Source organism: Mauremys reevesii, linkage group 22 (assembly GCF_016161935.1).
Source record: "Mauremys reevesii isolate NIE-2019 linkage group 22, ASM1616193v1, whole genome shotgun sequence".
NCBI lineage: Eukaryota > Metazoa > Chordata > Testudines > Geoemydidae > Mauremys > Mauremys reevesii.
The window spans coordinates 1,027,416-1,044,673 of NC_052644.1; the positions used below are offsets into that span (position 1 = coordinate 1,027,416).

General features: G+C 64.9%; 1 protein-coding gene across 4 annotated transcripts in view; it reads right to left on the reverse strand.

The window, feature by feature from the left end:
* LTBP4 (latent transforming growth factor beta binding protein 4) overlaps positions 1–17,258 on the reverse strand; it is a 46,057-nt gene that overhangs the window by 12,754 nt on the left and 16,045 nt on the right. For 2 of the 4 annotated variants that reach the window (XM_039510814.1, XM_039510815.1), the window contains 16 exons: positions 12,022–12,144; positions 11,114–11,278; positions 10,773–10,931; positions 9,372–9,476; positions 8,384–8,512; positions 8,154–8,279; positions 7,204–7,329; positions 6,885–7,010; positions 3,839–3,964; positions 3,461–3,586; positions 2,924–3,043; positions 2,035–2,160; positions 1,838–1,963; positions 1,462–1,584; positions 1,004–1,135; positions 624–755 (listed from right to left, as the gene is read on the reverse strand). In XM_039510814.1, the coding sequence (XP_039366748.1) occupies positions 624–755; positions 1,004–1,135; positions 1,462–1,584; positions 1,838–1,963; positions 2,035–2,160; positions 2,924–3,043; positions 3,461–3,586; positions 3,839–3,964; positions 6,885–7,010; positions 7,204–7,329; positions 8,154–8,279; positions 8,384–8,512; positions 9,372–9,476; positions 10,773–10,931; positions 11,114–11,278; positions 12,022–12,144 (2,070 nt within the window). The remainder of the gene's footprint in view (positions 1–623; positions 756–1,003; positions 1,136–1,461; positions 1,585–1,837; positions 1,964–2,034; positions 2,161–2,923; positions 3,044–3,460; positions 3,587–3,838; positions 3,965–6,884; positions 7,011–7,203; positions 7,330–8,153; positions 8,280–8,383; positions 8,513–9,371; positions 9,477–10,772; positions 10,932–11,113; positions 11,279–12,021; positions 12,145–17,258) is intronic. The other 2 variants (XM_039510816.1, XM_039510817.1) reach the window with 2 other exon arrangements.

Here is a 17,258-nt window from a genome sequence, read left to right on the forward strand (position 1 = left end):
GGACCCCCACGACTCCCACGGCACCTGTAGTCCCCCCCACGGTTCCCACGGCGCCCGCAGGCCCCCCCACAACTCCCACGGCGCCCGCAGTCCCCCCCACGGTGCCCACGGCGCCCGCAGTCCCCCCCACGGTTCCCACGGCGCCCGCAGGCCCCCCCACGGTTCCCACGGCGCCCGCAGGACCCCCACGACTCCCACGGCACCTGCAGCCCCCCCCCCGGTTCCCACGGCGCCCGCAGGACCCCCACGACTCCCACGGCACCTGCAGTCCCCACGGTTCCCACGGCACCCGCAGTCCCCCACAGTTCCCACGGCGCCCGCAGTCCCCCCACGGTTCCCACGGCACCCGCAGGCCCCCACGGCTCCCACGGCGCCCGCTGCCCCCACGGCCACCACAGCCCCCCGCTGTTGTTCCCACGGCCCCCACTGGCCCCCCACATCTCCCGCAGACCCCCGCCATGGCTCCAGCGGCGCCTGCAGGTCCCCCACGGTTCCCATGTTGCCCGCAGCCCCCCCAGGGTTCCCACGGGCCCACTCCCATGGCCTGTTCTCCAAGCTCAAACCCAGAGCTCACTGGCACAGCCCCTCCCTGGGCAAACACCCCCCGCCCCCCGGGCACTCACCGACGCAGGCCCCGGCAGCACCGGCCCGGTAGCCCGGCTCGCAGGCGGGGACGCAGCGGTAGGAGCCGGGCTGGTTCTCACAGCGCTGCGCCCCACACAGGGCGCCCCCGTACTCCTGGCACTCGTCAACGTCTGGGGGCGGGTGGGGGACAGCGTCAGGATCCGGTCATGGGAGATAGGGGGGCAGCTGGGCCCAACCCGGGGCTAAGGGGAGCAGGGTTGGTTCTGTGCCCCTGGGGGGCAAGGACTCTCCATGGCCGGGGCAGGGGCTGCCCAGCAGGTGCGATCCCAGTGTGACCCCTGGGAACGGGGCATGTTACCCCCAACGCTCCAGGATGGGATCCGCCAGCCCCCTACCCCCTCGACACCCCGGCACTCACCGACGCAGGCCCCGGCAGCACCGGCCCGGTAGCCCGGCTCGCAGGCGGGGACGCAGCGGTAGGAGCCGGGCTGGTTCTCACAGCGCTGCGCCCCACACAGGGCGCCCCCGTACTCCTGGCACTCGTCAACATCTGGGGGGGCAGGGGGGCAGTCAGCCACACAGGCAGGGGTGGGAGGGCACTGGCTGAGCCCCCCGGGTTCCCCCCCACCCCCCCGGAGCTGCGAAGAGTCCAGCAGAGCAGTGACAGGATGAGATCCCGGCCTCTGGGCAGTGGGAAGGGGCCAGAGCACCCCACACGTGGGGTGAGGGGCAGAGCCCTGGCCCTGCCCCCGGCGATTGGTCTGCCCCAGGGCGAGGGGGTGTCAGGTCCCAGTGCTGTGCCTGGGTGGGGGCTGGAACCAGCCACAGCAAGGGGGGACCCCAGCCCTCCCCACAGAGCTCCCCCCGGCGTCTCACCCTGGCAGGCGCGCTTGTCGGGGCCGGCGCGGAAGCCGGCTGGGCAGTGGCAGTCGAAGGAACCGTCCGTGTTGGCACAGCGCCCGCCCTCGCACACACCCCCGGGCTGGCATTCGTCCACGTCTGCGAAGGGAGACACGGCTCAGCGGGCGGGATGGACCCCCCCACGCCCCAGGGGACCCGGACCCTCCCCTCACATGCGCGGTGTCCTCTGCTCCCCGGACGCCTGGATCCCCCCGCAGGAGGCGCTGTGGTCCCCGGACGCCTGAGTCCTCCCCCATCCCCCCGCAGGAGGCGCTGTGGTCCCCGGACGCCTGGGTCCTCCCCCATCCCCCTGCAGGAGGCACCGCGGTCCCCGGACGCCTGGGTCCCGTACCGAGGCAGGTGGTGCCGCTGGGTGCGGGGGCGAAGCCCGGGGCGCACAGGCAGGTGTAGGAGCCGTCAGTGTTGAGACATTCGCCGTGCGGGAAGCAGAACTCGCCCTCCAGGCATTCATTGACATCTGCAAAGGGGGGTGTCAGCAGGGTGGGGGCCCGGCCCGGCCCAGCCGGCCCCCCCGTGTCCCGCACTCACCTGCACAGGGGCCCCCTGGCGCGCCCGCCCGGTACCCCTGGCCGCACTGGCAGCGGAAGGAGCCCTCGGTGTTGGAGCAGCGGCCGTGGGGGCCGCAGGGCGAGCCTGTCACGCACTCGTCAATGTCTGCAGGCGAGGGGCAGAGTGAGGGGGGGGAGCTGAGGGAGAACAGAGCCGGGGGGGCAGCGCCCAGAGGCAGGTTGGGGGGCCCAGTGCTTGCGGGAAGGGACAGCCGGGAAGGGGGCCGGGGGAAGGGGTCAGCGCCAGGGACAGCCTGTACCTATGCTGTGCCCGCGGGGGCAGGGTCAGTGCGGGGGGGGACAGGGCCTGCTGGGGCTGCCTGTACCTGTGCAGCGCCCGCGAAGGGGAGGGGCCCGGGGGTCAGTGTGGGGGTCTCAGGGCCCATGGGGGCTGTACCTGTGCAGCGCCGCGAAGGGGACGGGCCCGGGGGTCAGTGTGGGGTCAGGGCCGGGGGCGGTACCTGTGCAGCGCCCACGGGAAGGGGAGGCCCTGGGGTCAGCGTGGGGGGTCAGGGCCGGGGGCTGTACCTGTGCAGTGCCCGCGGGAAGGAGGGGCCCTGGGGAGGGTCAGCGTGGGGGTCAGGGCCAGGGGCTGTACCTGTGCAGCGCCCGCGGGAAGGGGAGGGGCCCTGGGGGGGGTCAGCGTGGGGAGGGGTCAGGGCCGGGGGTGCGGTACCTGTGCAGCGCCCGCGGGAAGGGGAGGCCCTGGGGTCAGCGTGGGGTCGGGGCCGGGGCGGTACCTGTGCAGCGCCGCGGGAAGGGAGGCCCGTGGGGTCAGCGTGGGGTCAGGGCCGGGGCGGTACCTGTGCAGCGCCGCGGAAGGAGGAGGCCCGTGGGGGTCAGCGTGGGGGTCAGGGCCGGGGCTGTACCTGTGCAGCGCCCGTTGCGGAGCCGGTGCCCGTCCCGGCAGGGCCGGCACTGGAAGGAGCCGGGCGAGTTGACGCACTCCTGCCCCGGGCAGGCCAGGTGGTTCTCGCACTCGTCGATGTCTGCGCGGGGGGCGGGGGCGGGGGCTTAACAACCCGCAAGCTGGCCCCCGGGCCGGTTCTCCAGGGGCCATTCAGACACCTGGCCAGGCATGGAGCCCCGTCCCTGCCCCCACCCCACAGCCCCATCCCTGCCCCCCAGAGCCCTGCCCCCACCCCCACAGCCCCATCCCTGCCCCTCCAGTGCCCTACGCCCCACCCCCACAGCCCCGTCCCTGCCCCCACCCCCAGAGGCCCCTCCCTGCTCCTCCAGTGCCCTACACCCCACCCCCACAGCCCCGTCCCTGCCCCCACCCCCAGAGGCCCCTCCCTGCCCCTCCAGTGCCCTACGCCCCACCCCCACAGCCCTGTCCCTGCCCCCCAGTGCCCTACGCCCCACCCCCAGAGGCCCCTCCCAGTGCCTGGCAGCCCCCAGCTCACCCTGGCACTGGCGCTGCTGGGGGTCGAGCCGGAAGCCGGCCGGGCAGACGCACTGATAGCTGCCAGGCGTGTTCTCACAGCGCCCGTAGCTGCAGGGCCGCGGGGTTTGCCGGCACTCGTCCACGTCTACGGGGTGAGAGAGAGAGCGACAGCGGGGGGCGGGGGGTGCTGCCTGGCATGTCCCACTGCCCCCAAGCTGCGTGCTTCCCCACGGGGCAGTGCCCTGGGCCCCACACACTCATGCCCCTGGGTCCACCCCACCCTGGAGCAGGGACATGCTGGTGGGGGGCGCTTGTCCCAGCCACAGCCACCCCAGCTCCCCAGCACAGCCAGACACCGGGGGCAGCTCTGCACCCGCCCCCCCAGCCCAGCTCTTACCCACACACTCGGTGCTCGTGGGGCTGGGCCGGAAGCCGCCGGGGCAGAGGCAACGGTACCCGCCGGCCACGTTCTCACAGCGCCCAGGCTCGCAGGGCTGGGGGCTCTGCCGGCACTCGTCCAGGTCTGCAACGGTCACGGCCTGGCATCAGAGCTGCTGGGCCTCGGGACGGGACCCCCCCCGAACCGCCCCAGGCCGTGCTGCCCCCGCCTCTGCTCAGCTCTCTGTCTGGAGCCAGGGGCCCTCGTGCCCAGGGGAGCGACAGCTGGGCTCCCTGCAAAACCGGGCTTGCCAGGGGGCAGGGGCCTGGCTCTGCTTCCCTGACAGAGGGGGCGGGGAACCCCCCCACCCCGGGAGGCAGGGGAATCCCCGTGGTGGGGGTGTGACAGGTGACAGGGTCCGAAAGAGTTAATTACCTCCCAGACCGACCTGGCCCAGGGCCCAACTCTAGAGACTAGTTAGGAAAATATGTAAATGAGCAGAGCTTTGAAATGCAAATGGCCATTGTTAGAGGGAGAAGGGGGGCTGTGTGCTCAGGGCTGGATGGCAGCAAACAGGCCTTGGCTATTGCTAGAGCTTTGATTCACAGATCAAAGGGAATATTAACATTTATGATGATACTTGAGGGAAATAGTGTTTGTGTCTCTGTGTCTCTTTGCAGGTTGTGGTAACCTGCATCTGAACCGTGTAATGGATTAATTCCCCTGGGCTAATTGCCAGGCTGGTTGGGAGAAGGAGAGTTGAGCCGATCGTTTTCTCAGGCCAAAAGGCTGCTGGAAACGTGTAAGAACCTGGGACACGATCCTGCTGCATCTCAGATCTGCTTTGGGTTTCAAGAGAGGGAACCTTAAGCCACAAGGACTGAGGTCCCCAGTCATTGACTGGAGTCACCTTGAATATGGACATTGGACTGTAACCTCTGGACTGTTTCTAAAAGGACTGTTGGCAGCTACAAGCTCATCTCTGCTGTGTCTGAACCTCCAGAATTGAATTCACGTCTGTCTGTAGATTGATCTTTTAACCAACTCTCTCTCTTTTCTCTTTTAATACATTTTAGCTTAGTTAATAAGAACTGGCTCTAAGCATGTATTGTGGGTAAGATCTAAGTTATAATTGGACCCGGGTGTGTGGCTGATCCTTTGGGGTTGGAAGAACCTTTTCTTTTGTATGATGAGAGAAGATTTTCAGGAATCATCAGCATCTCTGCCAGGTGTGTCTGGCCGGAGGCCTGGGGCTGGGCACTTGAAGGGAGCTGCGGGGTTTGGACTCTGAGGAACCAGGGAGGTGCTACAGACGCTGTTCTGCGCTGGCTGGTAAATCTCAGTATTGGAAGATCCACCAGCGTTTGGGGTTTGTCTGCCCCGGTCTGTTTGCAGCTCACCCTGATTGAGTGACCTCAGCGGGCTCCCACGGGCAGCACCGTCACAGGAGTCACTGCGCTGAGCTGGGCAATGCAGCCGCGTTGCTAGAGACCCGGACGGGGGCTGTGCTCAGGGCTTGTGACCCAGGGTCTGTTGCTGGCTTTGATTCAAAGCTCAGGCCGGGAGTGTGAACATTCAGGAGGACACTTGGGGGAAATGGCGTCATTGTCTTTCACTCTCCTTGAGGGTTGTGGCGACCTGGACCGGAACTGTTAATGGGTAAATTCCCCTGGGCTAATTGCCAGCATGGTTGGGAGAAGGGACGTTGAGCCAATTGGTTTCCCAGGCCAAGAGGCTGCTGGAAATGTGTAAAAACCCTGGGCCATGATCCTGCTGCATCTCAGATCCGCTTTGGGTTTCAAGAGGGGGAAACCCGGAGCCATAAGGATTGAGATCCCCAGTCACGGACTGGAGTCTCCCTGAGCGCCGACATTGGACTGTAACCTCCGGACTCTTTCTAACAACTTGTGGCAGCTACAAACTCACCGTCTCTGCTCCAGGTCTGGACCACAAGACACTGAACTCAAGCCTGGCCGTGTATCGATCTTCCAGCCAATTCTCTCTCTTTTCTTTTGTAATAAAGTTTCGTTTAGTGACTAAGAATTGGCTGCAGCGTGATTTGTGGGGAAGATCTGACTGGTCTGGGCCTGGCCCTTTGGGATCGGGAGACCCTGATTTCTTTTACTGGGGCGCTGGTTTTCATAGCCAGTCGTGCCCATGACGGTGGCCCTGGTGGGGATACCGGGAAGCTGGAGTGTCGGAGGGAATTGCTGGTGTGACTGGTTAGCCAGGGGGGAGCCCGAAGCCCTCCCTGGCTGGCTGGTCGGTTTCCTTGGTGGGCAGAGACACCCAGCCTGGGGCTGTGACTGCCCTGCTCCGAGCAATCTGTCCTGAACTGGCACCCACAGTTGGGTCCCGCCAAGGGCAGCATCATTACGGGGGGAACCCCCGGGAGTGGGGTGGGGCATAGCCAGGAGCCCCTGGGGGCGGGGCAGTGGAGGGGAACCCCTGGGGGGGCGGAGTGGGGCAGACCAAGGAACCCCTGCGGGCAGGGCAGGGCACCCCCAGAGGCAGGGCACCTCCAGTGGAGGGGCAGTCACTGGGGGCGGGGGCAGGGCACCCCCAGAGGCAGGGCACCCCCAGAGGCGGGGGCAGGGCAGCCCCAGAGGCAGGGCACCCCCTGGGGAGGGGCAGTCCCTGGGGGGGGGGGCAGGGCACCCCCAGAGGCGGGGGCAGGGCACCCCCGGGGGCAGGGCACCCCCCGAGGCGGGGGCAGGGCAGCCCCAGAGGCAGGGCACCCCCTGGGGAGGGGCAGTCACTGGGGGTGGGGGCAGGGCACCCCCAGAGGCGGGGGCAGGGCACCCCTGGGGGCAGGGCACCCCCAGAGGCGGGGGCAGGGCAGCCCCAGAGGCAGGGCACCCCCGGGGGAGGGGCAGTCACTGGGGGTGGGGGCAGGGCACCCCCACAGGCGGAGGCAGGGCACCCCTGGCGGCAGGGCACCCCCAGAGGCGGGGGCAGGGCAGCCCCAGAGGCAGGGCACCCCCTGGGGAGGGGCAGTCACTGGGGGTGGGGGCAGGGCACCCCCAGAGGCGGAGGCAGGGCACCCCCGGGGGCAGGCACCTACCCAGGCACTCAGTGCTGGCCGGACTGGCGCGGAAGCCCCGGGGGCAGGTGCAGCGGTAGCTCCCGGCCGTGTTCTCGCAGAGGCCCTGGGCGCACGGGCGGGGGATCTGGGCGCACTCGTCGATGTCTGCAGGGCACAGGGGGGCTGTGAACCCCCAGTTACCCCCACCCCCCATCCTCCTGCCCGGCCCTCCCCCATGGCACCACCCCACCCAGCCCCGCCTGCCCTCAGGGCACAGCTGCCTCCCAAGTGGCATCACACCTATATCATTGCCCAGCCCGCCGTCTGCCCCCCTGCTCCCTGCCAGGTGCTGTGTTACCGGCGCAGCTGGTGCCAGGGGGGTTGGGCCGGTACCCGGCGGGGCAGACGCAGCGGTAGGAGCCGGGCGTGTTCTCACAACGGCCCTGGGCGCACGGGCGGGGGCTCTGGGCGCACTCGTCGATGTCTGCAGGGCACAGGGAGGAGGAAAGAGCAGAGTCAGTGGGGGGGGTCAGGGACTCACTCCCCCAGCCCCAAGGACCTAGGGGTGACAAAGGGGGAATTTTTTGTAATACTTTGTGTGTGCCTCAGTTTCCCCCCTTTGCGGCCTTGTTCCCTAGCAGGGGCGGGTCCATGCTCTGGCCACCCCCGTCTCCATGGAGCAGGAGAAGACAATGGCAGATCCAGCCACCGGGACGCTGGCGACCAACAAGCCAGAGGGTCTGGCCACCCGCCTCTCGCCCCGGCTGGAGCCCGACGGCCGGGAGACGGGGGGGAGGGGGGCAGGGGAGTGGGCTCCCCTCGGCCTGAGGAAGGAGAGCGGGCAGAGCGGGCGGGCGGGCAGGCCTGGCTCTGGGCTGGCTGAGCTCCGGCTGCCCGGAACGGCCGAGACCCTACGGGCTGCCCACGCTGGGTGCCAGCCAGTGACTGCGCCGGGCACACATCCCTGCAGAGCCCAGACAGCAGGACCCCGGGCCCCTCGCCCAGTGCCCGCTGCCCTGAGCCCCCCGCTGCCCTGGGGCCCCTCGCCCAGTGCCCGCTGCCCTGGGGCCCCTCGCCCAGTGCCTGCTGCCCTGGGGCCCCTCGCCCAGTGCCCAGTGCCCACTGCCCTGAGCCCCCCGCTGCTCTGGGCCCCCCGTGCCCGCTGCCCTGGGGCCCCCCACCCAGTGCCTGCTGCCCTGGGCCCCCCATGCCCGCTGCCCCGGGGCCCCCCGCCCAGTGCCCTGGGCCCCCCCCCCTGCCCTAGGACCCCCCCCCCACTGCCCTGGGGCCTCCGCGCCCGTCTCTCACCTTGGCACTCGGGGCCCGGCGGGGCAGCGCGGTAGCCGGGGGCGCAGACGCAGCGGAAGCTCCCCACCGTGTTCTCACAGCGCCCGTTGGCGCAGGGGCGCGGGCGCTGCCGGCACTCGTCCATGTCTGGTGCAGACAGACACCGAGAGACGATTCCCTGAGCCACGTGGGGACGCAGGGGCCCCTTGCTGGCTCAGGCCGAGCCCCCCGCCCCCCGCCGCCCCCCTCACCGATGCAGTGGGTGCCCTGGGTGCTGAGCCAGAAGCCGGGGTGACAGAGGCAGGTGTAGCCGCCTTGGCGGGGGCCGCACCGCCCCGGGCCGCAGATCTCGGGGTTCCGCTCACACACGCTGCTGGGCTCTGCCGATAATGGGGGGTGATTGGGGTCTGCCCCCTGCCCCCCCACCAGCCGCCCCCCCACTCCCCAAACCCCTCACTGGGGTCCCCCACCCCCGCCTTACCCCTCAGCGTCCCAATCCTTGCCCCACCCCTCACCTCCCAGCGCCCCCACCTCCTGCCCCACCCCTCAGCCCCCAGTGCCCCCACCCCTCAAAATCCCTATCCCGCCCCTACCCCTCACCCCCAGCAGCCCCACCCCATACCCCACCCCTCAAAATCCCTATCCCCACCCTACCCCTCACCCCAGCAGCCCCACCCCATACCCCACCCTCAAAATCCTATCCCCACCCTACCCCTCACCCCTCAGTGCCCCACCCCTGCCCCACCCCTGCCCCACCCCTCAAAATCCCTATCCCCGCCCTACCTCACCCCTCAGTGCCCCCACCCCTGCCCCACCCCCACCCCATAGCCCAGTGCCCCACCCCTCAAAATCCCTATCCCCGCTACCCTCACCCCCAGCGTCCCCACCCCTGCCCCACCCCTCAAAATCCCTATCCCGCCCCTCACCCCTCAGTGCCCCACCCGCTGCCCCACCCTCAAAATCCCTATCCCCGCCCCACCCCTCACCCCCAGCGTCCCCATCCCCTGCCCCACCCCTCAAAATCCCTATCCCTGCCCTACCCCTCACCCCAGCAGCCCCACCCCTGCCCCACCCCTCAAAATCCCTATCCCCACCCTACCCCTCACCCCCAGCAGCCCCACCCCATACCCCACCCCTCACCTCAGTGCCCCCACCCCTGCCCCACCCTCAGTGCCCCCACCCAAGTGTCTCCACCCTCCAGCCTGCCCCACTGTTTTACTACCCCCACCAAATCCCTACCTGAGGTTGGCCCCTCACGGGCGGCTTTGGGGATAGGTGGCAGGGTTGTGGGGGGCTGGGCAGGGCGCTGCCTCCCCGGTGCCGTGGGCTGGGCACTCCAGTGGGCTGCAGGGGGACAAGGAGGGGGGTGAGGATGGGGAGGGGAGGGGAGGTGAGACCAAGGGACACCCAGGAACCTTCACGGCCCCGGCCCCGGGGTGGGGGGCTCAGGCTCCGGGCCCAGCCAGCCCCTCTGCTGGGCCTGCCAGGGACGGGGCTGAGATGCAGGTGGGCAGGAGGGGGGAGCAGAGTGGGGGAGGGGGGTGCTGTGGTGGGGCTTGGCGAGGGAACGGGGATGGGTGGGGGGGAGACAAGCGGGGGAGGGGCACGGATGGGGGTGCTGGGGCTTGGCGGGGAGGGGCTGTGACGAAGTGGGGGGTTTCTTGGGTTTTCTGTGTATCCCAGAGGGTTGCAGGCAGCGGGGGTGGGACTCAGTGTCCCCGGGTGTCACTGGAGTAACGAGGGGAGGGGAGAGGGAGTTTGCTGGGACACAGGACTGGGGAGGGACTCGGGACCTGGCCGATGGCCTGGAGGATGGAGACCCCAGCGACCGGTGACCTGGTGACCCGGAGACCCAGCTCAGGAGTCGCAGCCGGGTCTGGCCAGTGGGAGGACAATGGGCTGCGGGGAGAGGACCCCCCGACCTGACCAGCCGGTTCCAGCCCAAGGGGGGCTGAGAGCAGAGGAGACCCAGGCCACCCTGTTTATGACCCTGTGTCCCTGGAGAGAAGCCAATGGGCGGGGAGGGGGGGGGGGGCTTGGGGCCGGGGGTATCGGAGCCCAGCTGGGAGCAGGGGGGCTCGGGGCTGGAGAGGGGGAGCAGGCAGAGCCCCCCCGGCTGCAGGGGGACTGGGATGTGCCGGGCTGAGGGAGGCCAGGCCTGAGGCCCTGAGAGTTTCCTGTGCTGGGTTCAACTCTCAATAAACCTCCTGTGTTACGCTGGGGGAGAGTCGCTCCGGGCTAGAGAGCAGGGCGCGGGGCATCGTCCCTTCGGGTGAGGAGGCCGGGGGCCCAGTGCGAGGACTCCTGAGGCCCACGGCAGAGACAGACGTGCTGAGGCTCCGAGAGGTGGAGGGGCCTGACCCCGAGGGAGAGGGGCCCCCCGAGAGGGGCTGTCGCACTGAAGGGGCTCCCCCACAGACCGCACGGGGCCCCGAGTGGGCACGACTGGGCGTCTGTGACGGGGCGCAGTGTGGGAGGGGCACTGATGAGGGTGCTGTGAGGGGGGACATGGATGGGCAGGGGAGGGGCGCAGTGCGGGAGGGGCACGGATGGGGGTGCTGTGGGGGGGACGTGGATGGGGAACAGGGACGGGCAGGGGAGGGGCGCGGCACAGGAGGGGTGCGGCGGGGGAGCTCTCACACGTGGCAGGCAGGGCGGGTGGGGCGGCCGTGCGCCCCCCATGCTGGCGGCTGACGGGCACGCGGGGCAGGTCGGAGCCCAGGAAGCGGGTGTTGTAGCGTAGGTCGGAGGCGGAGAAGTGGTAGCCGGGACCCGCTGGGCAGATCTCCTTGAAGCCATCTGCACGGGAAGCGGCAGCGTCAGGAGCCCGGAGCCCCCAGCTGTGCGGGAACCCAGGCGTCCTGGCTCCCCACCCCTCGCCACCAGCCCCCACTGCCCTCCCAGCACCAGAAAAGAACCCAGGCGTCCTGGCTCCCCACCCCCGCTGCCCGGAGAGGACCCAGGCGTCCGGCGGAGCTCACCGGAGCCGAAGAGCGGGCAGCGCTCGCAGCCCCAGCCCCAGGCCTTGCCGACGCGGCTGCAGCAGCAGATCTGCTTGGTGATGTTGCGCAGGGTGGGCAGGGAGCAGGCGCCGTCCCGCAGGACCCGGTAGCAGGGGCCCTTGGCCTCCGAGATCACGTGGTGGGCTGGGGACAGACGGACAAGGGGACAGACGGGTGCTGAGCCCCCCCACGGAGCCGCTGCCGGGGGCCCCTGGGCCCTAAGCCAGCCCCCCCATGGCCCGTGCCCCACCCCTGAGCCAGCCAGCCAGCCTCGGCCCCCGGCCCGTTCCCTAGCCCCGAGTCAGCCCCACGGCCCGTGCCCCACCCACTGAGCCAGCCAGCCCCGCCTCAGCCCCCGTCCCGTTCCGCCCCCTAGCCAGCCCCCACGGCCCGTGACCCACCCCTGAGCCAGCCAGCCCGCCGGCCCCCGCCCATTCCCTAGCCCCCGAGTCAGCCCCACGGCCCGTGCCCCACCCCTGAGCCAGCCCCCGCCCTCAGCCCCCGGCCCGTTCCCTAGCCCCGAGTCAGCCCCCACGGCCCGTGCCCCACCCCTGAGCCAGCCAGCCCCTCGGCCCCCGGCCCATTCCCAGCCCCCGAGTCAGCCCCCACGGCCCGTGCCCCACCCCTGAGCCAGCCCCGCCTCAGCCCCCAGCCCATTCCCTAGCCAGCCCCCACACGGCCCGTGCCCCACCCCCTGAGCCAGCCCCCGCCCTCGGCCCCCCGGCCCATTCCCTAGCCAGCCCCCACACAGCCTGTGCTCCACCCCCCAAGCCAGCCCCCCCGGCTCAGTGCCCAGTCCCATGAGCCATCCAGCCCCCCACCTTGGGCCTCCTGGGGGTCTGTTCCCCACCCCGCAGCTCTCCCCTCCCCCCTGCCCCCCCACTCACAGATGCAGCTGCTGCGGGAGGAGTCGAGGATGTAGCCCGTGTGGCAGAGGCAGGAGAAGCTGCCGGGTGCGTTGGTGCACAGCCCGTTCTGGCAGAACCCGCCCTCCCGGCACTCGTCCACATCTGGGGAGAAACAGGAGGGGGTCAGAGTAGGGCCAGGGAGCTGGCTGCTCTGGTGCCCTAGAGAGACGGGGGGCTGGGGGCTGGCCCCACACAGCCTCTTTCCTGGAGAGGGAAGTGCTGGTGCCATATGTGGCTGAGTGGGGATTTTTCAGAATATTTTGGATGAAGGGTGTGTGTGCCTCAGTTTCCCCTGCGTGGTGCATGAGTAATGAGGGGATGGGAAAAGGCAGTTGGCTCCTCGCAGAGACCCAGGCAGGGGTCCTGCCCCATGCTCATGGGAGTCCACAAAGACACCGGCCCCTCCAATGGCCCGGACATGTGGCACTCGGGGGGGGGGGGGGGGCTGCCCCGGGCACAGAGGCAGCTGGGTGTGACCCGCTGGGGCAAAGGGCTAGGAGGAGGCCAGGGGACCACGTCTGCCTGGTGTCACGGCGTGTGAGGGAGTCCGGGCCCTGCACCCCCCACGTCCTGCGATTCCCCGGGACTCTCAGCCGGCCAGTGACACAGAAGGTTTATTAGCCGACAGGACACAGTCCCAAGCCGGGCTTGTAGGTACCAGGAGGTCACCTGATTCCTTTGTTCCCCTTTAGCATCCCCTTGCAGGGGGGAGGGGTCCCGGCCATTAGTTGCCAGGAGACAGAGTGTCGGCCATTTATGCACACTGGAGACTTAAGAAATGCACAGGGGAAACTGAGGCACCCCCCCCCACAGTATTCAGAGGAAACATTAAGAACAGCCCCACTTCGTCACACCCCGTCTCCCCAGCCAGCTCCAAACTGAACCCCCTCCCGCCGTCTCACCCAGCCACACCCCCGGCCCCTCCTTCAGCCTTTGTCCAGTTTTCTGGGCTGAAGGTGTCACCTGCCCCAACCCCCTCCTGTAGAAGCAGCAAAGAATCCTGTGGCACCTTATAGACTAACAGACGTTTTGCAGCATGAGCTTTCGTGGGTGAATCCCCACTTCTTTGGATGCAAGCAGTGGAAATTTCCAGGGGCAGGTGTGTATATATAAGCCAGCAAGAAGCAGGCTAGAGATAACGAGGTTAGATCAATCAGGGAGGATGGGGCCCTGTTCCAGCAGCTGAGGTGTGAAAACCAAGGGAGGAGAAACTGGTTCTGTAATTGGCAAGCCATTCACAGTCTTTGTTTAGTCCTAAGATGATGGTGTTAAATTTGCAGATGAACTGGAGCTCAGCAGTTTCTCTCTGGAGTCTGGTCCTAAAGTTTTTTTGCTGGAGGATGGCCACCTTAAGATCTGCTATTGTGTGGCCAGGGAGGTTGAAGTGTCTCCTACAGGTTTTTGTATATTGCCATTCCTAATGTCTGATTTGTGTCCATTTATCCTTTTCCTTAGAGACTGTCCAGTTTGGCCGATGTACATAGCAGAGGGGCATTGCTGGCATATGATGGCATATATTACATTGGTGGACGTGCAGGTGAATGAACTGGTGATGGTGTGGCTGATCTGGTTAGGTCCTGTGATGGTGTTGCTGGTGTAGATATGTGGGCAGAGTTGGCATCGAGGTTTGTTGCATGGATTGGTTCCTGAGTTAGAGTTACTATGGTGCAGTGTGCAGTTACTGGTGAGAATATGCTTCAGGTTGGCAGGTTGTCTGTGGGCGAGGACTGGCCTGCCACCCAAGGCCTGTGAGAGTGTGGGATCATTGTCCAGGATGGGTTGTAGATCCCTGATGATGCGTTGGAGGGGTTTGAGCTGGGGACTGTATGTGATGGCCAGTGGAGTCCTGTTGGTTTCTTTCTTGGGTTTGTCTTGCAGTAGGAGGCTTCTGGGTACACGTCTGGCTCTGTTGATCTGTCTCCTTATTTCCTCGTGTGGGTACTGTAGTCTTGAGAATGCTTGGTGGAGATTTTCTAGGTGTTGGTCTCTGTCTGCGGGGTTAGAGCAGATACGGTTGTACCTCAGTGCTTGGCTGTAGACAATGGATCTTGTGGTGTGCCCGGGATGGAAGCTGGAGGCATGAAGGTAGGCATAGCGGTCGGTAGGTTTTCGGTATAGGGTGGTGTTAATGTGACCACCACTTATTTGCGCCGTGGTGTCTAGGAAGTGGACCTCCCGTGTAGATAGGTCCAGGCTGAGGTTGATGGAGAGGTGGAAGCTGTTGAAATCATGGTGGAATTTTTCCAGAGTCTCCTTCCCATGGGTCCAGATGATGAAGATGTCATCAATGTAGCGTAGGTAGAGAAGGGGCGTGAGTGGACGGGAGCTGAGGAAGCGTTGTTCCAGGTCGGCCATAAAAATATTGGCATATTGTGGGGCCATGCGGGTGCCCATAGCAGTGCCACTGATCTGGAGATATATATTGTCATTAAATTTGAAATAGTTGTGTCTGAGGATAAAGGCACAGAGCTCAGCAACCAGTTGTGCTGTGGCATCATCAGGGATACTGTTCCTGACAGCTTGTATTCCATCAGTGTGTGGGATGTTTGTGTAGAGAGCCTCTACATCCATGGTGGCCAGGATGGTGTTTTCTGGAAGGTCACCAATGCATTGTAGTTTCCTCAGGAAATCAGTGGTGTCACGGAGATAGCTGGGAGTGCTGGTAACATAGGGTCTGAGTAGAGAGTCCACATATCCAGACAGTCCTTCAGTGAGAGTTCCAATGCCCGAGATGATGGGGCGTCCAGGATTTCCGGGTTTGTGGATCTTGGGTAGTAGATAGAATAACCCTGGTCAGGGCTCTAAGGGTATGTTGATTTGTTCTGGTGTTAGTGTAGGGAGTGTCCTGAGTAGATGGTGCAGTTTCTTAGTGTATTCCTCAGTGGGATCTGAGGGAAGTAGTCTGTAAAATTTGGTATTGGAGAGTTGTCTGGCGGCCTCCTTTTGGTAGTCAGACCTGTTCATGATGACAACAGCACCTCCTTTATCAGCCTCTTTGATTATAATGTCAGGATGGTTTCTGAGGCTGTGGATGGCATTGCGTTCTGCACGACTTAGGTTATGAGGCAAGCGATGTTGTTTTTCCACAATTTCTGCCTGTGCACGTCGGCGGAAGCATTCAATGTATAGGTCCAAACTGTCATTTCGACCCTCAGGAGGAGTCCATGTGGAGTTCTTCTTCTTGTGCTGTTGGTGGGAGGGTAACTGTGTATCAGTGCGCTGTTCAGTGTTGTCCTGGAAGTATTCTTTGAGTCGGAGACGGCGAAAGTAGGCTTCCAGATCGCCGCAGAACTGTATCATGTTGGTGGGGGTGGCAGGGCAGAAGGAGAGTCCCCGAGATAGGACAGACTGTTCTTCTGGGCTGAGTGTGTGGCTGGATAGATTGACGATATTGCTGGGTGGGTTAGGGGTATCACGGTTGTGGCCCCATGTGGCAGGTAGGAGTTTAGACAGCTTACAGTCCTTTTTCCTTTGTAGAGAGGTGAAGTGAGTGATGTAGATCTCCTGTCTTATTTTAGTGAAGTCCGTTTGTATGGAAGTTTGGTTATTGATGAGAGTCTCTAGGTTGGAGAGCTCTTTTTTGATGTTTTCCTGTTTGCTGTATAGGATGCTGATCAGGTGGTTCCTCAGTTTCTTTGATAGAGTATGGCATAAACTCTCACTGTGGTCTGTGTAGTATGTAGATAGCAGTGGATTTTTTACCTTTAGTCCATTAGGTATGATGTCCATCTGTTTGCATTTGGAAAGGAAGATGATATCCGTCTGTATTTGTGCAAGTTTCTTCATGAGGTTGATGGAAAATCTCCACCAAGCATTCTCAAGACTACAGTACCCACACGAGGAAATAAGGAGACAGATCAACAGAGCCAGATGTGTACCCAGAAACCTCCTTCTGCAAGACAAACCCAAGAAAGAAACCAACAGGACTCCACTGGCCATCACATACAGTCCCCAGCTCAAACCCCTCCAGCGCATCATCAGGGATCTACAACCCATCCTGGACAAAGATCCCACACTTTCACAGGCCTTGGGTGGCAGGCCAGTCCTCGCCCACAGACAACCTGCCAACCTGAAGCATATTCTCACCAGCAACTGCACACCGCACCATAGTAACTCTAGCTCAGGAACCAACCCATGCAACAAACCTCGATGCCAACTCTGCCCACATATCTACACCAGCAACACCATCACAGGACCTAACCAGATCAGCCACACCATCACCAGTTCATTCACCTGCACGTCCACCAATGTAATATATGCCATCATATGCCAGCAATGCCCCTCTGCTATGTACATCGGCCAAACTGGACAGTCTCTAAGGAAAAGGATAAATGGACACAAATCAGACATTAGGAATGGCAATATACAAAAACCTGTAGGAGACACTTCAACCTCCCTGGCCACACAATAGCAGATGTTAAGGTGGCCATCCCGCAGCAAAAAAACTTCAGGACCAGACTCCAGAGAGAAACTGCTGAGCTCCAGTTCATCTGCAAATTTAACACCATCAGCTCAGGACTAAACAAAGACTGTGAATGGCTTGCCAATTACAGAACCAGTTTCTCCTCCCTTGGTTTTCACACCTCAGCTGCTGGAACAGGGCCCCATCCTCCCTGATTGATCTAACCTCGTTATCTCTAGCCTGCTTCTTGCTTGCTTATATATACACACCTGCCCCTGGAAATTAGGGTGACCAGACGTCCCGATTTTATCGGGACTGTCCCGATATTTGCTTGTTTGTCCCCCGTCCAGACCAATGTGAGGACGGGACACTGGACAAACAAGCAAAGGCTCGCGCCCTCCCCTGCCCCGACTCCGCCCCCTCCTTCCCCCATTGGATCCGTCCCCAAATCCTCGCCCCCATCCCCGCCCCCTCACTGCCCCATTGGCTCCCTCCCCAAATCCCCGCCTCTTGCCAAGCATGCCATGCCCGGGAGACTCAGGGGAGTGCGGGTCCGGGGTGAGTGTGAGTCTGGCCTGGCCCCGAGCAGGCAGGACTCGGTACCTGAAGGGAGAGTAGGGGGGCGGCCCGTGGGGCTAGGTGGTGGCTGTTCTCCCCACCTGGGCAGGGGACTCGGGAGCAGCCGCTGCTGCAGCTCCCACTGCTGCGGGGGGAGGAAGTGGCCAAGCAAGTGGCGCTCGGCGGCTGAGGCTTTGGTGCCCGGCCCGAACCCCCCGAGCCCGGGCCTGCTGCAGGGACCCAGCAGCGCGCACGC